The following is a 21,861-nucleotide window of genomic DNA, read 5'->3' on the forward strand; positions in this document are numbered from 1 at the left end:
ACCGCTGGCCGCCAGGATCCGTCGAGATGTGATGGTGAGGGGCCTGAAATGGGCAGAGGGTCAGGAAGATCGAATATCACTGTACGCAGAATGACATCTTGCTGTACCTAGCCTCCCCATATAGGTCCATTTGGTGTGTTCTAGACATCTTCACGAACTTTGGGAAATACTCGGGTTACCAAATAAACTGGAGCATATCTGTACTGTTTATGCTCCGGGGCAGGTCCCTCGTCTCCCACCAAATTGTACAATCGAGGTGGCTGTGGAGGGCTTTTGGTACTTGGAAATATATATGCCACATTGGACCCTACCCTCTTTTATGATCGTAACTTGGGCCCCCCACTGGCCCGGCTCAAAACAGACGTTAAACATTGGAGATCCTTGTCCCTGTCGCTGGTGGGCCATGCAGCCTTGTTTAAGATGCTGGCACTTCCCCGCTTCCTATATATTCTCCAGAATTGTCCATATTGAGTTCCAGACACGTATTTCTCAGTGGTAGAGGGTGAGGTCAGGACCCTGCTCTGGGATGGAAGGGCCCCCGCATTGCCCCCAAAAAGCTGATGAAAGGTTGGTATGATGGAGTGTTGTATAGCATTTTAGGACCCTAGTGTAATTTTCCCTATTCGTGCCCTTATATAGGTATAAATCACCATATCCTTATATAGGCATAGAAATCATAACCATATTTAGGCATAGCTCATGCAGTCCAAATACGGCATGGCTACTTCCACTAGTTCTGAAAATCCACAACGATTTCTTAGAAAACTCGGCTTCAGCAGCTAGGGACTTCCCCTTGCCTGAATACTGACTTGTCCAAGAACTCATGGAGTTTTCAAAAAACTGAGACTCTTTGATGACGTTATTATGTCCACCTTTACGTCAATCTCTGCACCTTCAAGGTATAAATATGCCCACACTTGCCTTATCAACACACAGTGGCGTGGAGCAGTTCAATTATCTACTTGCCTGATGCATCCTGCTACAGCAAGTGCCGAAGGAAGCCGACCCTCCAGCAGACGTACTGAGAGAGACGCTGTCTTTTCTCTTGCCGAGAAATCCAGCTCCAGTGTTTCCAAGATACCCTTGCGGGTTGTTGGGAAATCGAGTCCTGATACTGATCACCTTCATTCTAAAACCAAGGTACGGAGCTGATTAGACCCTAAGAGAAATCTTGGATAGATTCTTGGCAAAAAGAATACTAAATTCATGCTACAACTCACTTACTTCTTCCCTCGTACTAGACTTAGGTTAGGTACATCGGGGTAGGCGTATTTTAGAAGCACAAGTTGAGTACTTTTTAGCCTTTGTTATTTATGTATGTATTTATTTATGGTCTAGGAACCATACAATGCTTTTACAGTATTATTTTATAATACTCTTCTTAATGTACGCATTAAACTTTGCAACCAGTATCACAATTGCAGCAGTTAATTTCTTCTACTCTTTTATTGAAAACACCCGTCTATCTATTTCTCTGCACCTCTGGTGAAACGAAGCATGCATGAATGACTGAGTAAAATATCTATCTATTGTTTCCATGACTCTGAAAATCAGTTTTATCTTGGGGAAACAAAGTTGTCATGTTTATGCGGTTGTCAGAAACTAAATCCCTTCTTGTGAACTCGAGAAAGTTTCTAGTGACCTCTGAGCTAGCTGGCACTCACAAATAAGTCTAATATATTCGATAGCGACCTAGTAGACATAAGTCCTACGTCACATCTATAGGATATATTATTCCAATGCGCAGAGCCCATTGGGAATATAGGAACTACAGTACAGGAGGAATAGCTCTCCCGGACCTTAAACTTTACTACTGGGCCTCGCAACTAGTGGTGATAAACCAGTGGATATACCGCTCTCCCAACAATCCTGTATACATGCTAGACAGATATCAGACCGGGCAATCTGTTTACTTGGGAGCGCTTTACTCTAAAGTGAAGCGAGGGCGATATTTTGTGCCTCTCTCCCATACTGTAGCTATCTGCCATCAGGCTAATTCCCGGCTAGGATGGTCAAAGGTCCTCACAAATGCAACACCACTATGGTATGCCTAGAAGTTGGGTTCTCTCTGCCAACAACCTGGCTTTGATAAGTGGGACACCATCGGGATTTCTGTGGTCGAAGACATGATCAAAAAAGGGTCGATCCTCAGTTTTAAGGAGCTTCAGGACCAATATAAGATGGCGCAGGGGGAACAGTTTAGATACATGCAAATCTGACATGCCCTCACAATGGCTCTACCAAACCCCACAGAGATACCAGAGTCATCACCGTTGGAAGATCGGTTGCAGGATGGACCACTACACTCCAAAGCTATTTCGTTGACCTATAAAAAATTGTGTAATAACATACCTGACATTCTACATAAGCTTAAAAAGCAGTGTGAAAGAGACCTGGGATCTCTCGACGATGAGGATTGGCAGGCTGCTCTGATGTCCCCTAGGCAGGCGGCCATCACCCTCCATTTCAGTCTGATACAATTCAAAATCCTCCACAGATCATATTAAACGGGAGTGACACTGGCAAAGATAGGGTTCAGAGCCGATCCACTCAGTCTTAGAGGCTGCGGCCACACAGCTACCTTTTATCATACGTTATGGGAATGCCCGCAGCTTCTACAGATATGGAAAGGTCCACAACTCATATCCAAACGGCCATGGGGAAAACACGGACTCTTACACCGGGGCTAGGCCTACTTAATGTGTGGGCAGCAACAGATCTTACAGAGGTGGAACAACAACTAGCCACGCTGGGATACACCCTAGTCAAAAGAGAAATAGCTAAGGGGTGGGGGGGCGGCAAGTTCTCCAAATATGCAGGCATGGTTAAAGGAAGTTGATAAATGTATGATTGCAGAAAAGGAAGTCTTTACAATTCGGGGATGCCCAAAGAAGTGGGACAAGACATGGGGCAAATGGAATGTCTATCAAGGGACTATCTGTATTTCCCCAATGTTGGAACTTGAAATGAGGCGAAAAAGAGATCGAGCAACAGTTAATGTGTAAAAGTGACTTTCTTCCCCACGTTAATGTACTGCTGTATTAAGTGGTTGCTGAAATACTGATTACAAATGTATGCATAACTACAAATGAAACTAATAAAAAAGAATTTATAAAAAAAAAAAAAGAAAGGCCCCATAAAGGCACTATGATCTGATCAAGTTTTTCCGATCAGATCCGTCCATTAAAACCTACCAAAACCTTGTTTGAAAACTAGATACCTGGGGGAGTCCAGAATGGTGTGCCTTGCATTGAAACCTACTAACTTTTCTTACTATTAATAACCTTCAAACCTCAAACATATGCAAAAAACACATATTTTCCTCAGATTTCAATGAGAGAACAATCCAGAATCTGTTAGAATCCCAACTTTCCTACCACCCAAAATGTGTACACTTCTCCTGATAAAAAAACTACGGGGCGTATTATCAAGACAGGCGATAATATGCTCTATGGAATTCCAATTGAAGCCTAGGTTAGATATGAAGGACATCTAACATCTAAGTTCCAGAACTGCAGGGATTCACACATTTCTTATCACCCAGCATTTCCACAATTGTCCTGATAAAAACACTACCCCACTTGTGTGGGTTTGCCCTGCATCCATAACAGAAATGTTTCCAAATGTAATCTGAAACAATCATATTTTTCCACTCAAAACCAATCCTGTTTTTGCAATGGGGAATCTGTGGAATTTGAGCCTTGGCTTAACAGCCACCCAGGATATCCTACCAAACCCAGATATTTTTGAAAACTAGAAACCCACGTGAGTCCAGGGTGGTGTCTTGGACAGATCCCCTTAACTTTTTTACGCAGAATGCCTTTTAAAACTCAAATGTAGCCAAAAAACACTTATTTCCTCTTATTTTGGTGATAGATAGTTCCAAAATCTACAGGTTCCACATATTTCCTACTATCCAGCGTTCTCCAACTTATCCCGATAAAAAAGCTCCCCACTTCTATGGGTGGGCTCAATGCTCACCACAGCAAAAATAACATGTTTCCACTCAAAACCAACCCATTTTTTTGCAATGCGGTTAGCTGTGGATTTTGGGTCTGAGCTCGACACCCACCCATGGAAACATACCAAACTCACTCATTTTTTAAAAATTAGACACCTGGGGGAGTCCAGGATTGTGTGTTTTTTGTAGATCCCCCTGTAGGGTCAAACATTTTGCTTACATTCTGTGAGAGAAAGAGTTGCAGGGATTCTGCTCAGGAACAAAACCATGCTTGGGACCATAGAACATCAGTATGTAGCGGACTAAGTCACCATGCCACATCAGTATCTGTGAGCCCGAGTCCAACTAGCTATCACTTGCCTCTCTTGCCCGCCTAACCTTTCCAGAGAGACAAGTAGTTTGGCACCCCAGAACACAACACTTCGACCTTCTCAGGGATCGCTGTAACAGGACATACCTTTTCATTCTCTCACTCATACTTATCCACAATAAAATTGAAAAAAGACACAGGGGAAGTTTACAATGTTTATTTAAACTATCGTGCTTTAAAATGCAATAATTGCACCACTATTAGAATACAAATACATGTCAAGAATGTCATCAGCATGTTTAATAAACCATATACAATAAGGAGCCAGCCCTGTCATGTTATCTGACATATCTGCCTAAACCCTCCCCCACTACTGAAACTAAGTTGTTATGAATTATAGATCTAGATTTAGTGGTGGACACTGTGCCTTAGCATACATAGGTGGATGTTCTACATCTCTGCTGATGCAGCACTCTTATTTCAGGACCTTTGCTCTGTGTGTGTTTTTCCACACCCGTACTCAGTTGTATGACAAGATATATGTATTCAAAACAGCAGCTGCGTTGCTTTATTATGTCTAGGTGCTACTGTCTGACCAGAGAGAATAACAAGGGACATAGTTGTTTGACCTTACCTAGGCTGTTTATACTAAATCCCATGAAACGTATCAAAAGCGAAAACGGGTGCTGATTCTGTGTGAAAATACAATGTGGCACAAAAGCAAATGTGATATTTAGTAATGTGTGCGAAGCAAAAGTGGCCTAGGATATGCATAATTGGGATTACATAGGGAAAACAACAGTGGGCCATACAGAAAACACACTACAAAGTTCTAGAAACTGCACAGAGCCACAAAATACCCACCCCCCAGTGGTCCCACACTTTTCCTGATGTAAATGAATGCAACTTGTGAGGCTCAGCATGGCATCCACAATACAATGAGCCCCAAATCGTAATGTGGAGACATCAACATTGGCTGTCAATAAATTTGCTGATTTGGTGATGGGAGTAGCTGCAGTATTTGGGCCCAATCTCGGATTTCACCCAGGGAAACCTAACAAACTTGTCCTTGGTTAGAGTCGTCCTCTCACAGACATTAGACCCAGCCACACAAGAGGAGTAGTGTTTTATAGGGAAGAGTGTGGGAATACTGGGTGATAGGAATCATGTGGATCCCTGTAGATTACGGACGTTTCTGTCGCAGAAATGTGAGAAAAATGTGTAATTATAGGCAAAGGTTGAGGTGTGCAGGGCATTGTGGATAGGTTAACTGTATGGGATCCACTCAAGGCACATCACACTGGACTTCCCTGGGTGTCTGTTTTTCAAAAATATCTGGGTTTGATTACCTTCTCTGGGTGGCGACCAAGCTTGGGCCCAGATACTGCAGCTACCCTATTGTAGATTTCCTCTATGTTGCATTTTGGAACCTTTTGTGTTGTAGGTTCAAAGCCAACCATACAAGTGTGGTAGAATATTTATCAGGAGAAGTATGGGAATGCTGAGAGGAAGCAATTTTGTTGATCCCTGCAGATTCCTGATTTTTGGGTCACAGAAATAAGAGGAAAATTCATGATTTTAGGCAAAGTTTGAGGTTTACAGGGCATTTTGGGTAAGAAAACGTCATGGGATCAATGCAAAGCACATCTCCCCGGACTCTCGTAGGTGTCTAATTTTGAAAATTGAGTGGGTTTCTTACTTTTCCCAGGGTGGTAGCTGAGCCTGGACTGAAATATTGTAGGTGCCTCTAATGCTGTTTTTGTCCATGTTGTGATTTGGGGCCTTTTGTGTCCTAGGCACAAGGGCAAGATACACAAGTAGCGTTACATCAGGAGAAGTGCTGGAATGCTGAGCGATAGGAATTCTTTGGATCCCTCCAGATTCTGGAAGTTTCTGTCACATGGAAATTGCAGAATTTTAGGCAAGGTTTGAGGTTTACAGGTCTTAAAGGTAATTGTTACAGGATGCATGTAAGGCACACCAACCTGGACTCTCCTAGGTATCTCGTTTAAAAAAAAGTCTGGATTTATTCTGGTGTTGGCCAAGCCTGGGCCTGAAAACAGCAGGCATTCAGCATAGCAAGTAAAAGGAGGTTTGGATTTATCTTTACTCTGCCAATCCATATGGGGAGAGGAGTTAGCCGCACGGGTAGGGCGGACGACCTCGAATCTGGGGAACCGCTTACAAGTCTCAGCTATGACACTGAACATCCTGTGCAAATCACTTAATCTCCTAGTGCCTAACAAAAATAATGTGTCCTCATGTAATTCTGGTGTTGGCCAAGCCTGGGCCTGAAAACAGCAGGCATTCAGCATAGCAAGTAAAAGGAGGTTTGGATTTACCTTTGTGAGCAAAATAACGATGGATTAAACCCAGATCTGGGGCTGGGGGTGAATGTTTTGCCATTGTGCAACATTCCGTCCATCATCTTGTGTGTTTTGCTGTTCACCCTATGTGGAAAGGGTATGGCCAGACGTGGGTCCCGTGCTCACTAAGCCACTGGAGTCAAGCTATCCTGGCTGAAGATGGCTGATAGCCAGAAACCGGTCCTAGGATGCTTGATTCTCGTCCAGGGAAGACATGGCTTGGCAGTTCGGGCTGGACTGTTCCCATGAGGCACAGGGTCAAGACTGATTTGCATATGGCCATGTCTGAACTGGGGTGGCTTTGTGAGCAAAATAACGATGGATTAAACCCAGATCTGTGACTGGGGGGTGAATGTTTTGCCATTGTGCAACATTCCGTCCATCATCTTGTGTGTTTTGCTGTTCACCCTACGTGGGAAGGGTATGCCCAGACGTGGGTCCCGTGCTCACTAAGCCACTGGAGTCAAGCTATCATGGCTGAAGACGGCTGATAGCCAGAAAATGGTCCTAGGATGCTTGATTCTGGTCCAGGGAAGACATGGCTTGGCAGTTCGGGCTGGACTGTTCCCATGAGGCACAGGGTCAAGACTAATTTGCATATGGCCATGTCTGAACTGGGGTGGCTTTGTGAGCAAAATAACGATGGATTAAACCCAGATCTGTGACTGGGTGCGAATGTTTTGCCATTGTGCAACATTCCGTCCATCATCTTGTGTGTTTTGCTGTTCACCCTATGTGGGAAGGGTATGCCCAGACGTGGGTCCCGTGCTCACTAAGCCACTGGAGTCAAGCTATCCTGGCTGAAGACGGCTGATAGCCAGAAACCGGTCCTAGGATGCTTGATTCTGGTCCAGGGAAGACATGGCTTGGCAGTTCGGGCTGGACTGTTCCCATGAGGCACAGGGTCAAGACTGATTTGCATATGGCCATGTCTGAACTGGGGTGGCTTTGTGAGCAAAATAACGATGGATTAAACCCAGATCTGTGACTGGGGGTGAATGTTTTGCCATTGAGCAACATTCCGTCCATCATCTTGTGTGTTTTACCTTTACTCTGCCAATCCATATGGGGCGAGGAGTTAGCCGCATGGGTAGGGCAGACAACCTCGAATATGGGGAACCACTTACGAGTCTCAGCTATAACGCTGAACATCCTGTGATTCTGGGCAAATCACTTAATCTCCTAGTGCCTAACAAAAATAATGTGTCCTCATGTAATGCAACTGGTGCTATGTAAAGCGCTCTGATACCCAATACCTTCAGGTCAAGTTCGCGTTATATAAAACTTGTTAAAAAAATATATATGTATGTCAAAGATACACCCAAAAGAATCCAGCTTTCCCCTTGTTTGCCATGGGAATGGGGGTGTTTTGTGCCCCAGGCCGGCAGAAAGTCCTTTGGGGGCTTAAGGGGTGGGGAATAGGCCCAATATCAGGGTGGCCTGTCCACCATCCATATTTATTTCCTAAAACAAAAAATATAGCCTTGTGCCGAGTGACCTTTTTGCCCCCTCAAGGACAGAATTGTGTTAAATTCTGAGGAGAGCAGAAAGACTGTTAGGATCTTTCTGAGGTTGGGGCACAGCCCAATGTCAGGTTTTGAAGTCCTCCATCCTTTCTTTTCATTTGGAATGTCCCCTGTCTACTCCATGGGTGGGGTGAGGGGGAGGGGGGCAGACAGACTGTTGGGCTGGTTCTGGCATGGCAGTACAACTTGATGCCTGGTGAGGCACCTCTCAACACCTTCTTTGTGTAGATCATTTCTTTCTTGGTGGCCTTTCTTCACCCAGGACGGCAGATTGGGCAGGGGGGGTAAATTCCACAAATCTGTCCGAGGGGGAGGGCAGAAAGACTGTCATAGCTGCGGTTGGGACACAGACCTATTCCCATATGTAGCTGCTCCCAACCAAAAAAAAGCAGTACAGCTATTATTCACTGGGGTCTAGTGGGCTTTGTGCCTCCCCTCAGAAAGCAGATTTGGTGTATAAACCTTCCATTGGCACCCTGAGGGGGAAAAAGACTTGTGAGTGGGTAGGGGGGAGGGCACGCCTATGGACTTGGGGCATCTCCTCCTCCATAAAAGCGGTGCTGTTTTGATTCATTGGTGTGTAGTGGTCTTCCTGCCCCCTAAGGGGCAGATTGGGGGTTAACACCCTCTATCCACTCCCAGGGTTGACTGAAAGACTGTTGCAGCTGAGTTTGGGTGAGGAACAGGCCCATGCCCTTAGATGCTGTCCCCCACCCAAGCAAAAATGCTGTTTTGGCTCCCTTGTGTCTAGTAGGTTTGCTGCATCACTCAGGAGGGCAAAAAAAAAACCTGCGTCCCCTACTCCCCCCTCCCAGGAGGGGGCAGAAAGACTAATATGGCCAGGGATGGGCAGAAGCCAGGACTCATGCCCTGAGGGGCTGCTTCCTATCCAAAAAAGGAGTGCCATTTTGATGCCTTAGGGTCTAGAGGGCTTTCTGCCACCTGGGAACAGATTGGGGGATAGAAATCACCTTTTCAACCCCAGGGGGGCTAAAGATGGTGCAGCCTGGTATGAGGTAATAGGCCCATGCCTATTAGTGGCTGCTCCCCTGCTAAAAAAGCAGTGTTGTACTGATTCCCTGTTGCCAAGTGGGCTTTCTGCACTCTGGGGACGGGAGGAGGTTGGGGGTAAAACCCCCTTTCTGAGTCCAGGAGGTCTAAATATTGGTGCAGCTTGGTTTGAGGGGAGGACAGGCCCATGCCCAAGGCAGGTTTCCTCAACCACAAAATGCAGTGCCATTTTGATTTCCTGGAGAATAGAGGATTTATGGTAAATACCCGCTTTCAGCCTCTCAGCGAGTCAGAAAGACTGATATGAATGAGGGCGGAGGGAAGCATGGGCCCATGCCTGGTGGGGGAGGGCAGCTCCCCCACAAAAAAAGCAGTGGCCTTTGTAATCCTGGTGTCTTTTTGACATTTTACCTCCCGGGGTGGGGGGCAAATTGAGGATAAACTCCCCTTATCTGATCCCCAGAAAGACTGACATGGCCTGGACGGAGGAGAGCACAGTCCCATGCCCAACCCCGCAATCAACATCTCCGGCAGTCTAGTGGTGCCCAGTGCGATACCCAAGCAGGGATCCACTGTTGACAGGCAGCACATTATATCCTTTCCAAAGCTGTGTCTCCTCTGTTGTTGATAGGTGCTCGGGGGTGGGAAGAGTTATTCCCACCAGCACTGATCAGAAGTGAAAGAAGACTACACCATTTGCGCAGTCTGCTTCATTTTTGTCACCGTGACATCAGCAGTTCTTTTTTCACCTAAACTTCCTTCACACGTGTACAAAATTGGAGTATTATTTAAAGGGGGTCAGAACCCATTAAAAAAAATAATCACAATCCTCGTCAGGGTGAACCACAAAAGTCTCTAAATAGCCCTGTACCTAGCCCTTTGGTAGCTTGGCATAAAGCAGTAAGGCTTTGCTTAGCTTACAGGGAATGTGTGAAGTATTTTTGCAGCACTCAAACAGTAATACAGTGAAAACACACGAAATATCCCAAACCAATTTAGAAAAATTAGAGTAAATCTTGATAAAGAAAATGACACCAAAATGTCAAAAATCCAATAAGTAAAACAGGACATGTGAATTTTTACATTTTAACATAGAAAATAGTTCCAAAAAGCACAAAGTGCCAACCGCTGTGATCTGGTTGCACTAGACTGGGTCAAGGTAAAAAGTTAAGGACAGACACAACGGAGGGCAGATTGGATACAGGGACCAGGTTTGTTCTGGTGAAAGATTTACCATCGGAACTAAAAACGTTTATGGATAAAAAAGTGGTGTCAGTGGGGCAAGCTGCAAGCTGAATCCAAAGCAGGGCCCAATGATGGAGGGTTGATGAAGAGCTGTTTTCTGGTACTGTCATCAACAAAAGTGGGAAAGTTCTGAGCAGGGAAAGTCTGAGGCCCGTGTCCAGGAAGGCCTGAACATTGATCGGATGGTGTTTGGTATTGGTCCTGATGAAGCCCTCTATGATCAGGTTTATATACTTTTCTAGACGTTAGATCTCCTTCCGCGGGGCAAACCTGCAAGCTGAGGCTGACTGCTGATTGGATGTCGATAGCTGCGGTTTCGACAGCAATCCCAGTCTCCGTCATTTCCACAGGCAGAATGTTTGCAAAAAGTTTCTAAGTTCCAGCTCTTGCAGTCTAGGGCAGTGTTTCCCAAACTGGGGTCCGTGGACCCCCAGAGGTCCCTGACACATTTCCAGGGGGTCCTCAGGCAGCAGATTTAAAAGCATTGCAAAGGTCCTTGCAGTTTTTGAGCAACAGTAAAAGTGTCACGACAACACCAGTGATGTATGTACCTGCTGGAGAGAGATGAAAGTTTTGTCCAGTGGCAGGTTTGACTTATCTAATGCAGCACAGAGGGTTAAAATGCTTGCTGCAAAGAACGCGTACCATGCATTTTAAAAAACAGTATTTTATGTGCATAGGTCAGTGGGTTACTGCTTTTGTCACAGATATTCTTTTTTGTTAATTTCAATAGATTTTATTAGAAGAATTTTACAAAACAGTACAGAGTAAGCCGAAAGAAAACAACACTGGTTAGATGTTGACATACGCATAGGTAATGGTACATATGGGTTTATTGCGGCGCCTGTGTGTTGGTTAAACATGGGCGGCTTGAGTCCTTCTCGTTACATACCGGTCATAAGCATTGCCTCCTACGGTCTGAAGAGATGATGTGTATAGGTAAGTAGGACGAAAGACAAGGAGAAGAGAGAGAAGGGATGGACACAGGTGCAGTAGGTTGGGGTTTGTATGGCAGAGAGTTTGCAGACAGGTTACGCCAAGGGGGTGTGGGGGGATGGGAGGAGGGGGGGTGGGAAGGTGAGGGGTACAGTGGAGCCGTAATAGTGTTTGGGAAGGTGGTGCGTTCACGTTGGTTTTTGCGAGGCAAGGTATTTGTCCAGGGAGAGCCACATCTCATTGCTGCGTCCAACTTGTGGTGTTCGATTTTTCATTATGTTATCTGCCCCCCTTAGGAAGGTGACCCAGTTGAACCATAATTTGAAGGTGGCCTTCCCTGTGTCCTTCCAGTTAGAAAGGATTGAGGGACACACTGAAAGAGGTTTTCGCACACTGTATCAGAGGAGGGAAAATGACAAACTCAATGGCAGAAGCCAACATCATAGTCATCCCCAAAGAAGGTAAAGACACGCAATTACCGCAGAACTACAGACCCATCTCTCTAATTAACGTAGACTGCAAAATATACGCAAAAATATTAGTGGGAAGACTTAATGCACAACTTCCAAACCTCATACACAAAACACAAGTGGGCTACCTTAAAAACAGACTATCCCAAGACAACATAAGACTCCTCTGCCACATAATCAACCACGCCTCCTCCACCACTAAACCAGCGGTGATGATCGCGCTAGACGCAGAAAAGGCCTTCGACAGAGTTCATGGCCCTTCCTTGACCAGTGCATGCAGAAGTTTGGCCTAGACGAGAAGTACAGGTCAATGGTGATGGCGCTTTACCAGGCCCCTAAAACCCGAGTCGTGGTGAATGTAGGCACATCAGAGGCCCTATCTCTGGAAAGAGGCACTAGACCAGGCTGCTCACTTTCGCCGGCACTGTTCCTACTGACCCTTGAACCCCTACTGACCATGATCAGAAACAACGCCAAAATTGAGGGGGTGGAGGTACAAGGGAACACGGTCAAACTAGCAGCGTACGCAGATGACATACTCATCATGACAGAAAACCCTGAGCCCTCAATAGTGGCACTAATGAATACCATCGACGTGTATGTCAATGTAGCAGGGTACAAGCTTAACAGAAGCAAGTCCGAATGCAAACCACTCAACGTCCATACCACCAGGGATGTCACATATATTCTTGAGTTACTCTGCTGATCATAAGAGACTATCATAATCTTCACAGTGACCTTTAAACTGTCATCAAAGAGCTGCTTACACACAACGTGGTACAAGTTAGTAACTTATGTTTTTTCCCAGTCTTTCATTATCCTGATGCTGCTAAAGGGGTTTATTTGGGTGGAAATAGATTTTTATTGTTAAAGTCAATGCTAACCACTGTGTTATGTTTTGAATCCTAAGGTTGTACTTTTCCAGACCAAGCACTCTTTGAAAATGCCTACCAGTATGAATGAAATGTGAATCCTACACCTTGTAGTCCCCTTTGCCTTAAGTAACATTTTATCTACACTGATTTACATGTATGATTCATTGCCTCTATATGTGTGTGATGTAAAGTGCTCTGACATCCTACAATGGTATGAGAGATGCTATAAAAAAATGTAATACATGTGACAGGTGTGCTATGGAGAAATGAGAGGCACTGTTGAAGGGTGATAATAAGGGAATCATTGAAGAACCCCAACAAAGATTGTTGTATCCTGGTGCATAGTAAGGTAATCATTTACTATGCTTCAAAAGCTAATAGAATTCAATATATAATCATAAATGTGTTGTAGAATGCACCATTGTATCCTAAATTGTCTTGAGAGGAGAGCCTCCCATAGCCCCTTTGTAGTGGTCAGGCTCACTCACTGCCCTTGGTGTGCACTGTATGGGGACTAGTCTGAAAACATTTGCCAGGGTTGCTTTGGTTTTCCATTCTGGCCTTGGCAGGAGAAGGAGCCTTGTACTGCGAAATAAAACAAACCATTTAAAAGTTAATCACGGAGATGCAGCACCAACCTTCCCATTAAATGTTTCTGCTTTTTGCAAACTCTTTCAATATAAAATGCTAAAATCCTTAGTAATTTGAGTGTTTGTTTTGTGTGCACATGTGTTTATTTTTTTCAAATTATTCCTTTAATGTTTGAAATTTAAATCATACAAATTGCTGGGGGTCCCCGGCTTCCAGTGGTGAGTCAATGTGGGTCCTCAGGAGTCAAAAGTGTGGGAACCCCTGGTCTAGGGGAAGAAGAAATACACTCTAACACAAGGCTAGGTCCAAGGACCTGGGGAGGCACCCCATGGGGTTAGGACTCACTCTAACAGTGGCCAGGGCAGGTCCAGTAGGAACTTGTCATCTGGGGACATGCACGGAAAGGGTCCCTTGAAGCTTGTTCTGTCCCTGTAGCTCAAATAGGTGGTTAGCTAAGGGACCCCTGGATTCACTTCTAGGGTCCTGGGCTCAAGCAAGCAGTTTTCCTTCAGGCTTCAGGCAACAGAGGCAATCCTTGTTCTGATCTTCAACGGTTTAGGAGTGTTCTGAGGAGAAGTCTGTGGGATCATCCGTTATGCCCAGTGCCAGCCTGTGGATTAAAAGCAAACCTTTGTCCACTCCGTAAACTAGTCCTGGTCAGTTTCTCTACCCCCTAACCCCACTGAGTTTAGTGCCAGCCGATTAGAAAGACAAAGGGGTGGCAAACCTAGGTGTAAGCTTCATCCGCCATCAGGAAAGGGTTTGGCATAGTCACCCAGGCTATCCTATCAAGGGTGAAGTCCCTCTCCCCACTCCCACTCCCAGGTGCCTTTGTCCACTGTCTGGGAGCAATCAATCTCACCACAGGGGAGCCATCAGCTGGACACTGACAAGAAAGCCTTTTGATTTTAGACAGGAAAATAACAACGTTCTAAAACAGTAATTTCTACAATAGTTATATAAAATTCAACTTGACCATTAAGTCGTATTTTAAATAACTATTAGAATGAGTCCTTGGTCCATTTTTCAAGGTGCATCCAAAGAAAATTTAGCACTTATTAAAAGAAATAGCATAAACCAGGGTTAACCTAAGGAAGGGTGAGTCTTGCCACAGTGAAAAATGAAGTTGGGAGTTTTCACTGCAAGGGCATGGAAAACTTCAAATTTATATGTCCCACTTTTTAAATACAATACATCCTCCTTAGGAATGACTTATAAGTATTAAAAAGGTATGTATATGCCTGAAAAAAGGTTTAGTTTGCCAGGTGGAAATTGCATTTTCTAAAATTGCACACCCAGGCTGCAATTACAAGCCTAGAGACATTTTTTTACCATGATACGTAAGCACTTTGCCTAATGAAGCTTCAGACCACTAGTAGCATTTAATTTACAGACCCTGTCAACATGTTGTACCACATACTACGGACTTAAAAATAAATAAATGTGACTATTAAGGATATGCCAATTCTAACATGTTTAGAGAGGAGTTCACAAGCCCTTTTTACCACTGATTATCAGGAGTAAAGTTTGCCCTGTGGCCAGCCAAACATGTTCAGCAACAATCTGGGGGAATACAACAAAAAAGAAGGTCATCTCGCACTGCATGTAAAAACTGTTTTTGATTTACTCTCCTTACCTTCCAAATTTAGATTTGCATGCTTCCTCAACTCATTGTTGCTAAGTATCTTTAATCCTACATCATTCAATCTTTTTGCAATATTCCTTTTCTTTGTGTTGACTACTCTCACAATGTCTCCAGAATATACAAACGTTCAGTATTCCAGAAAGTTTAAAATAGGGTGAAAACAAATCATTCAGTTTCTCACCTGAATGTTTTGTAGCTGCTTTTCTGCTATGATTTTGTCTTCAAGTATTTTCTTAACAGATTCCTTGGCTTTCTCTTCATATTTCAGTTTGTTATCCTCCATCTCTAGCAGAATCCTCTTCACTCCATCCCTTTGATAGTTCTTTAAAAAGAGAAGTAATAAGCTTCTTAACCCTTAATTTATAGTTACAATACAGACCAGTTAAATTGTTTTTAAAGTAATTGAGTCATGCAGTTCATGCATTGAGGTTCAACAAAGTGTTAGCCAATAACAATAAACACAAGACAGTGAGGTGGAGAATTCCAATAGAAGCCCATGTTCACACCAGAACACGGACTTCTATTGGAATTCTCAAGGGCATATTATCAAGCCCATTATCGCCGCTTTAGCTGCAGTTTTCTGCCGCTAAACCGGCGATAATTTTTAACACCGTTCTTGATAATATGCCCCATTGTGTTTATTGCAGGAAATCCGATCAATACAGCATCTCAATTCCGCAATGCATGGAAAAAATTGGAAGCTGGATGGCTGAAAAATGCCTGAGATTATTTTGGAAACAACACTTATTTCTGGTCCCCAGACTGATGGACATCAGACATGGGCACAGTCCCATCCCCAGTAGAAAAAGTATGAAATCTTGGGGTCATATTTGACAGAAAACTCTCTTTTGAGAACCAGATTAATCAAATAGCATCCGCGGTTTTCTTTCTCTTGAAGACTATGAGTAAAATCGTACCCTGTTTTCCCGTAACGCCACAAAAAATGATCATGTCAGAACTAGTCTTGTTCGAACTGGACTATTGCAACGGACTATACATTGGACTGCAGCAAAGAATGCTTTCCAAATTTCAGACCTTACAAAATGCAGCACCTCTGCTTATCTTTGGCCTCTCCAAATCTATTTCAGTTTACATGGCTTTCAACCAACTGCACTGGTTGCCAATGAAAAAAAGAATTGCTTTTAAGGCTCTGTGCACGGCCTTTAAGGCACTACACAACACTGGACCAGTAGACCTTAGGCAGCATTTCCACTGGTATTTGCCTCCAAGACTTTTACGATCTTCGTGCCAAAAAAATATTGAGGTACCAAAATTTACACTGGCCCGTTGGGGCGCAAAATGTTTTGTAACATGTACTGCCAAAGTGTGGAATTTCCTCCCTTTGAACTAAAAAGACTCCCAGATTCTTTTATTATTCAGAAATGCACTGAAAAAAAAACATTGGCTTTTTAGGCTATAATAACCATACAGCACCTTCATCCAGGTCTGACCTCCCTCACTCAGAACAGTCCCAAGACTCCTCCGGGTACACGAGCGCTCTATAAAACCCTATAACATAACATAACATAACATAGGGGAACTGCCATCTGAAGGTATGTGTACAAAGAAGTGCTTTACAGACATGCACTGATCTAAAGATTTCAGGTTCTGGAACCTTCTGTGGCTCAGTCAGTGGATGAAAATAATGCATCTGATATACTATTATCTACCTCCTCTCTGTCCTAGTTTCTTCTACAACAAGGAGTTCAAGGAGGGTATCTGTTACCACCCGACAGCAGGTTCCGGGGGCTTGCAAGGGTCATGACGTCCGTGGAGACACAGGCATTCTCTTAGGTTTTTCACTTCTTATGTGGGTTGTGGTAAATGAATGATGCAGAGTCCACTTGATAGGTTAAGATCCTTTATTGCAGGTTCCTTCCAGGTTAGACAGATAAGTTAGGTTATAAGGAAAACAGGAGAAACCCCACCAGGAGCTCGCTGTTGGTAGCTCAGCCTCAGATGACCTGCCACAATAGGTAATAGAAAGGTACAGTCAGCTAGAGAGACACTCTGGCATTCTATGATGTCATAAGTATAATAGGATTGTCTAGCCAGAGAGGAACAGTGAAGAAGGTATTTACTACATGGGTCATGTATGGAGTGAAATGAATGGGCAACCTACCTTTTCTTTTTTCCTTATGGTGTGTTCCTCTGCACCCTTTTCTTTCTCCTGCTTGCTCTTTCCTTTTGACACCCATACTCATGTGAGAGTATGGCATATTCTTCTGGAAAGAAACGCCCCACATCACGTGGGAGACACTCGCCTGTAAAGACGTGCATTTCCTGTCGCCAAGGTGCTTGGCTTTAAGATTATTCCTCCGCGACCAGGGAGAAAGACCCTTGCTTCGCCCAAGTGCTTCCGAGTGATCGGCATTCGACCGCGTTCACCCCTCCGCCTCGTCGGGGACCACTGGAGCGGTTCCCCTTCATGGACTTTTATTTTCTGTTAGTGCAGCTTCCCTCTTAGCGCGCCGTGCTTACAACAGAGGATTGCAGGTTTTTCTTTTGCTCCTCAGGAACTGTAGGCTCGGCAGTCCTCTGCTCACTCCCGCAAGCCCCTTTCTTGAATATGTTGGTAAAGACAAGTTTGCACACAGGAGCTGGTGATCATTTGCATTTCTTCTTCACTCCCTTGATCCCTCATCACACCTTATGTACTTTCTTTTAGGCTTATGTGGGTCAGTGCACTGTCCTTTGGACTTCTACCCATATGTGATAGTGAGGGTATTTGTTTTCCTCTTGGGGGTCGTGCTGGTTACAAAAACCAACCTCAGGTGCTTTTCTGGACACTCACTGAACATATCTCTATTATCTCGCTATCACCTTTGGGCACCTATCCCCTATGATGTGCAATAGCGGTAGTCTTCCACTCTTCTCATTTACCTTTCCTGGAAGCTCTTACGGCTGGTGAGTAGTTTCATAACTAGGAAAAGAAAGGGAAGGGAACTGTGGGGGGTTGTGAAGAATGAAACAGTCTTCTCCTGTGTGGTATGGTTTCTAGTTACTTACCCGTTTCTTGTATGATTGTGTTTTCCAGAGAGTGGTGGTGCCCACAATCTAAAAGATGTGAGATCAACCCCATCCCATGTAAACCTGTGGTCCCACTGTGCTTACGGCTTCTCCTATGTTTATGGTATCCCTCCGTCTTCCTTTCCCCTTGGGACCAATCGCCCATGCTACTTGATTAGCGTGGAGGATTGGTCTGGAGGTGAGAGGAGGTTATATCTCCATTGCTGCAGCCTGGCTTTCAGATGAGTGGATATGTGACATAAGCACAGTGGGTTGGAACCATTACTGGAGAGATCTTGCCCAACACCCTGAAGCCCCTTACCCACAAGTGAACTAGATCTCAGGCCACAGAAAGGGGATCCCACAACTGGCAGGGATAAACTAGACATAATCTCAATTCACTGTAGGGTCTAGTGTACCAGGGTCCACAAGCTCCCACAAAGAAGTAGTAGCTCATCAGATACTGTTCAGATGTCAGGAATTGAGACTAGAAGTGCAGCTTTCCATAATGCTGTGTTTGTGTGCAAGGAATCAGAACCCAAAGATTGCCTACGCTGAGGGCATTCCATCCCTGTGTGGACACTGACTGTAAATACACCAAGCGGAGCAGTGAACTGTGAATCCAGTAAGCAGCAGAGACTCTCTGATGTCTATAGAGACTACAGCCATCTTTGATCTTAAGATATAACTTCTCTCATAGTGCTCGGGGTCCTTGTTAGGTAATTTGTGCTACAACATTTCTGCAGCGAGACCTCCCTACCTGGATGTTAGTATTCAAGTATCAAATGATCTAGATCTCCAAGTATTGCCCTAAGGAAATTCTGGGTCTCAGAAGTATCCTGAAGTAGTGCTTAATTAGGATAAAAATTTTGAATTATTTTTTCACTTTAGTTTATGAACTTTAAATTCTGGTCTTTATATGTACAGCAAACGTTCCTGTGGAGGAACAGGACTGAGTCTCAATTACATTTTTATACAAATTCAAATTCAAAATTCAAAAAGCTTTATTCGGTACATTTTCCATGACCATAAAAGCATACTATAAAAACAAAGTATCCAAAGTATAATTAACAATCATTATCAGTATACAAATACAGTCCATATTAATTTGGACAAATTTGCAAGCGGCATTCATAATTCTCTCATTCTACAAGCTACAAATGATGTTTAAAGCTTGCTTATAATGATAATATACATTTGTTTTAAAAAGAGGTTACAGAATAAGCTTACGAATATCCCTGTAAAAAACACAAAATAAAATAAAGTGCAACGTTGATTGTGGGGATTTACAGTCGCATGGGCAGTTCGGTAGTAATGGTACATTTTCCTTTTAGCGGGGAATGCAACTAGATAATGTAAACTGTCTAGTCACATTTTTATACATTTTTATACATTTACAATTGTTATGCATGAGTGTATAAGGTATTCAATTTCAAATGTATTTTGTCAATTTAAGCTATCACAGCTTCACATAGTAGTTCAACAATTAGCTGCAGTTACTAGTAAAAGAATAAAAAGGATTAAACATTTACATAATACAATTTTTGAATCATGATAAAGAGCTAACTGCATTCTAGTGTCCAGGTTTGGTGGTGAAGCATCTCAACTAAACGATGGTTCATGCAGATAGACAAAATGCAAAGTGCAAGATGTAAATGCATAATCAGGCGTAATCAGGCCTCAATGAATGACAGATACATAATAGTCTCAGCAACCTCAATAGCCTGTGAGGCAGGACGTTTCTAATACAAGGTAGTTCCTACAATAGGATAAAGTACAAAATTCAAGATGTAGAATGCAAAATATGATATAAAGTGAATAGCATAACGTGCTACATCCACTATTAGCCAGCAATGAAACAGTAATCCCAGCAAAAACTAGTTCAGCAGTAGCATTGTATAGGATTTGCGATGGTGAATAGTGTAAATGGCATTAACTTTGTGCCCTGGGGTCAACAATCTACCAGGGAACAGAAAAGAAAGAATACCAGGGACAGACAAATTCCCAACCCTACAAAAACGTCTAAGGTATTAGAGTTCCTATATATGCATGGATTGATAAGTGCAGGGAATAACTGGAAGGTAATGATGTCTCTATGGTTCAGTTTACAGCTGTCAAGTAGAAACTATATTCAACTTCCACAAGAAAGTGCCAGATCGTCCACAAGCGAGGGAACCCCATCCTCCAGGGCCGTTTGTATTTTAAAGGGGGCCATGTGGCCCCTCTCCTCAAGCTTCATTAGGCTCTGGGGACCCCATCACCCACAGCCGTTTTTATTCTAGATGGGAGGCTCCCAACCCTTATTAGGCCTCCAAGTCCTCCAGGGCTAAAATGTTAATTAAATGGGAGGGGGGCACATGGCCCCCTCTCCCTTATTATGCCCTGGGGACCACATTCTTCAGGGCTGTATATATCTGAAAGGGGAGGAGGCCCACATGGCACCCGATCTAAGAGCCTCATTAGGCCCTGGGGTCCCCATCCCCCAAGTCTGTTTTTATTTTGAAGCCCCCAATCCATCAGCCTATATGGCACCAGGGACCCCATCTCTCCGGGCCATCATTATTTAAAGGTAGGTGCCCACCCAGGGCACATGCCATGCCCACTTTGGGTGCCGTGGGGGGAGCCCGAGGGCCCCTGCGGCTCAAGCTGGCTCTCCACACACTGCAGGAGCGGGCATTGCTTACGCACAGAGGAAGCAGCTATTCATGCTGCTCCCTCCATGAAGGAAGCAATATGTTGTCCTGTTTCCCTTCCCACATCAGTGCAAGCAGGGAAATAGATCACAAGTCTGCTTCCTGCCGGCAGGTGCATTTTTAAAGTGCCTGCCCGCTGGGAGCTGACTTTGTGTTTGCTCCCATTTGGTGGGATATGTGAAAATGCTCCCACCAAACTGGAGCAAACCACAAGTTACTCTGCCCTCACTGGTGTGTGCAGGGAAATCGAGTGCCCCAGGGGTGGGTTCACAGCAAGTGAACCGACCTGAAGGATGGGGTCCCCGCGGTCCCTCTCCCCTTAATAAATACATTGGGTAGGGGGGCACTGTGCCACCTTCCCTAAATAACTTATTTGGGCCCCTAGCGATGTGGTCCTTGGGGCCAAAAAATGCTCAGGGAGGGGGGCAATTCCCCAGGGCCCGGCCTTAATTTTTAATTAAAAAGGGGAGGGGGCCAAGAGGCCCCCCTCCTGGGCCATTGTTGGCCCCGGGGATCGCATCCCCTGGAGCATGGCCTCACGTTGGGGACCGCGGGGGAGCCCCAATGCCCCCGCGGACCCTGTGGCTCACCTCATCCTGTAGGAGCCGGCATTGCTTTTGGACAAAGGGAGCTGCAAACATGGAGCTCCCTTTGCCCAAAAGCAATACTTCTTTGCTTCATGGAAGCGGAGCAGTTTTTCTGCTCTCGCTTCCATGAAGCGAAGCAGATGTTTGCTATGGTCGGGTGGGAGCCGTGCTTCTGCCCTGCCATAGCTAACTGCAATGTCCCAGGGGCGGGCACCCCGGGACATTGCTGGAGCTGGCCCTGGGGGGTGGTGGTACTTAGGGCCATTGAGGGCTCCAAAAGAGGAGCTCCACAGCCCCCCTTCATCAGATTTAAAGGCCTGAGGAGGTGGTGGTCCCCAGGGATGCGCTAAGGACCGCCATATATTAAATAATTAATGCCCCGGGGAGGTGGTGGTCTCTGGGGCAGTGTGGGTGGGGGCAAGAACTCCCCTACACTTCATTGAATAAATTAAAGCCCCGGGAGGTGGCAGACCCCGGGGCTGTGGGGGCCCCGCGGGCCCCCTCATCATAATTCACCATTTCCCCCGGGTCCTGGCCCACCCAGGGGGCTTCAAGAAAACAAAGCATGGAGCACGCACTTCATTTTATTTTTACATTTTCAGGGGGCTTATTTGTTAGCGCGGCTGCACAAGCAAA

General features: G+C 44.8%; 1 protein-coding gene across 3 annotated transcripts in view; it reads right to left on the reverse strand.

Moving 5' to 3' along the window:
- TRAF3IP3 (TRAF3 interacting protein 3) overlaps nucleotides 1-21,861 on the reverse strand; it is a 356,734-nt gene that overhangs the window by 162,889 nt on the left and 171,984 nt on the right. For all 3 annotated transcript variants that reach the window (XM_078644495.1, XM_078644496.1, XM_078644494.1), the window contains one exon: nucleotides 15,118-15,258. In XM_078644495.1, the coding sequence (XP_078500621.1) occupies nucleotides 15,118-15,258 (141 nt within the window). The remainder of the gene's footprint in view (nucleotides 1-15,117; nucleotides 15,259-21,861) is intronic.

The sequence above is a fragment of the Lissotriton helveticus genome, chromosome 5_1 (assembly GCF_964261635.1).
Source record: "Lissotriton helveticus chromosome 5_1, aLisHel1.1, whole genome shotgun sequence".
Classification (NCBI taxonomy): Eukaryota; Metazoa; Chordata; class Amphibia; order Caudata; family Salamandridae; genus Lissotriton; species Lissotriton helveticus.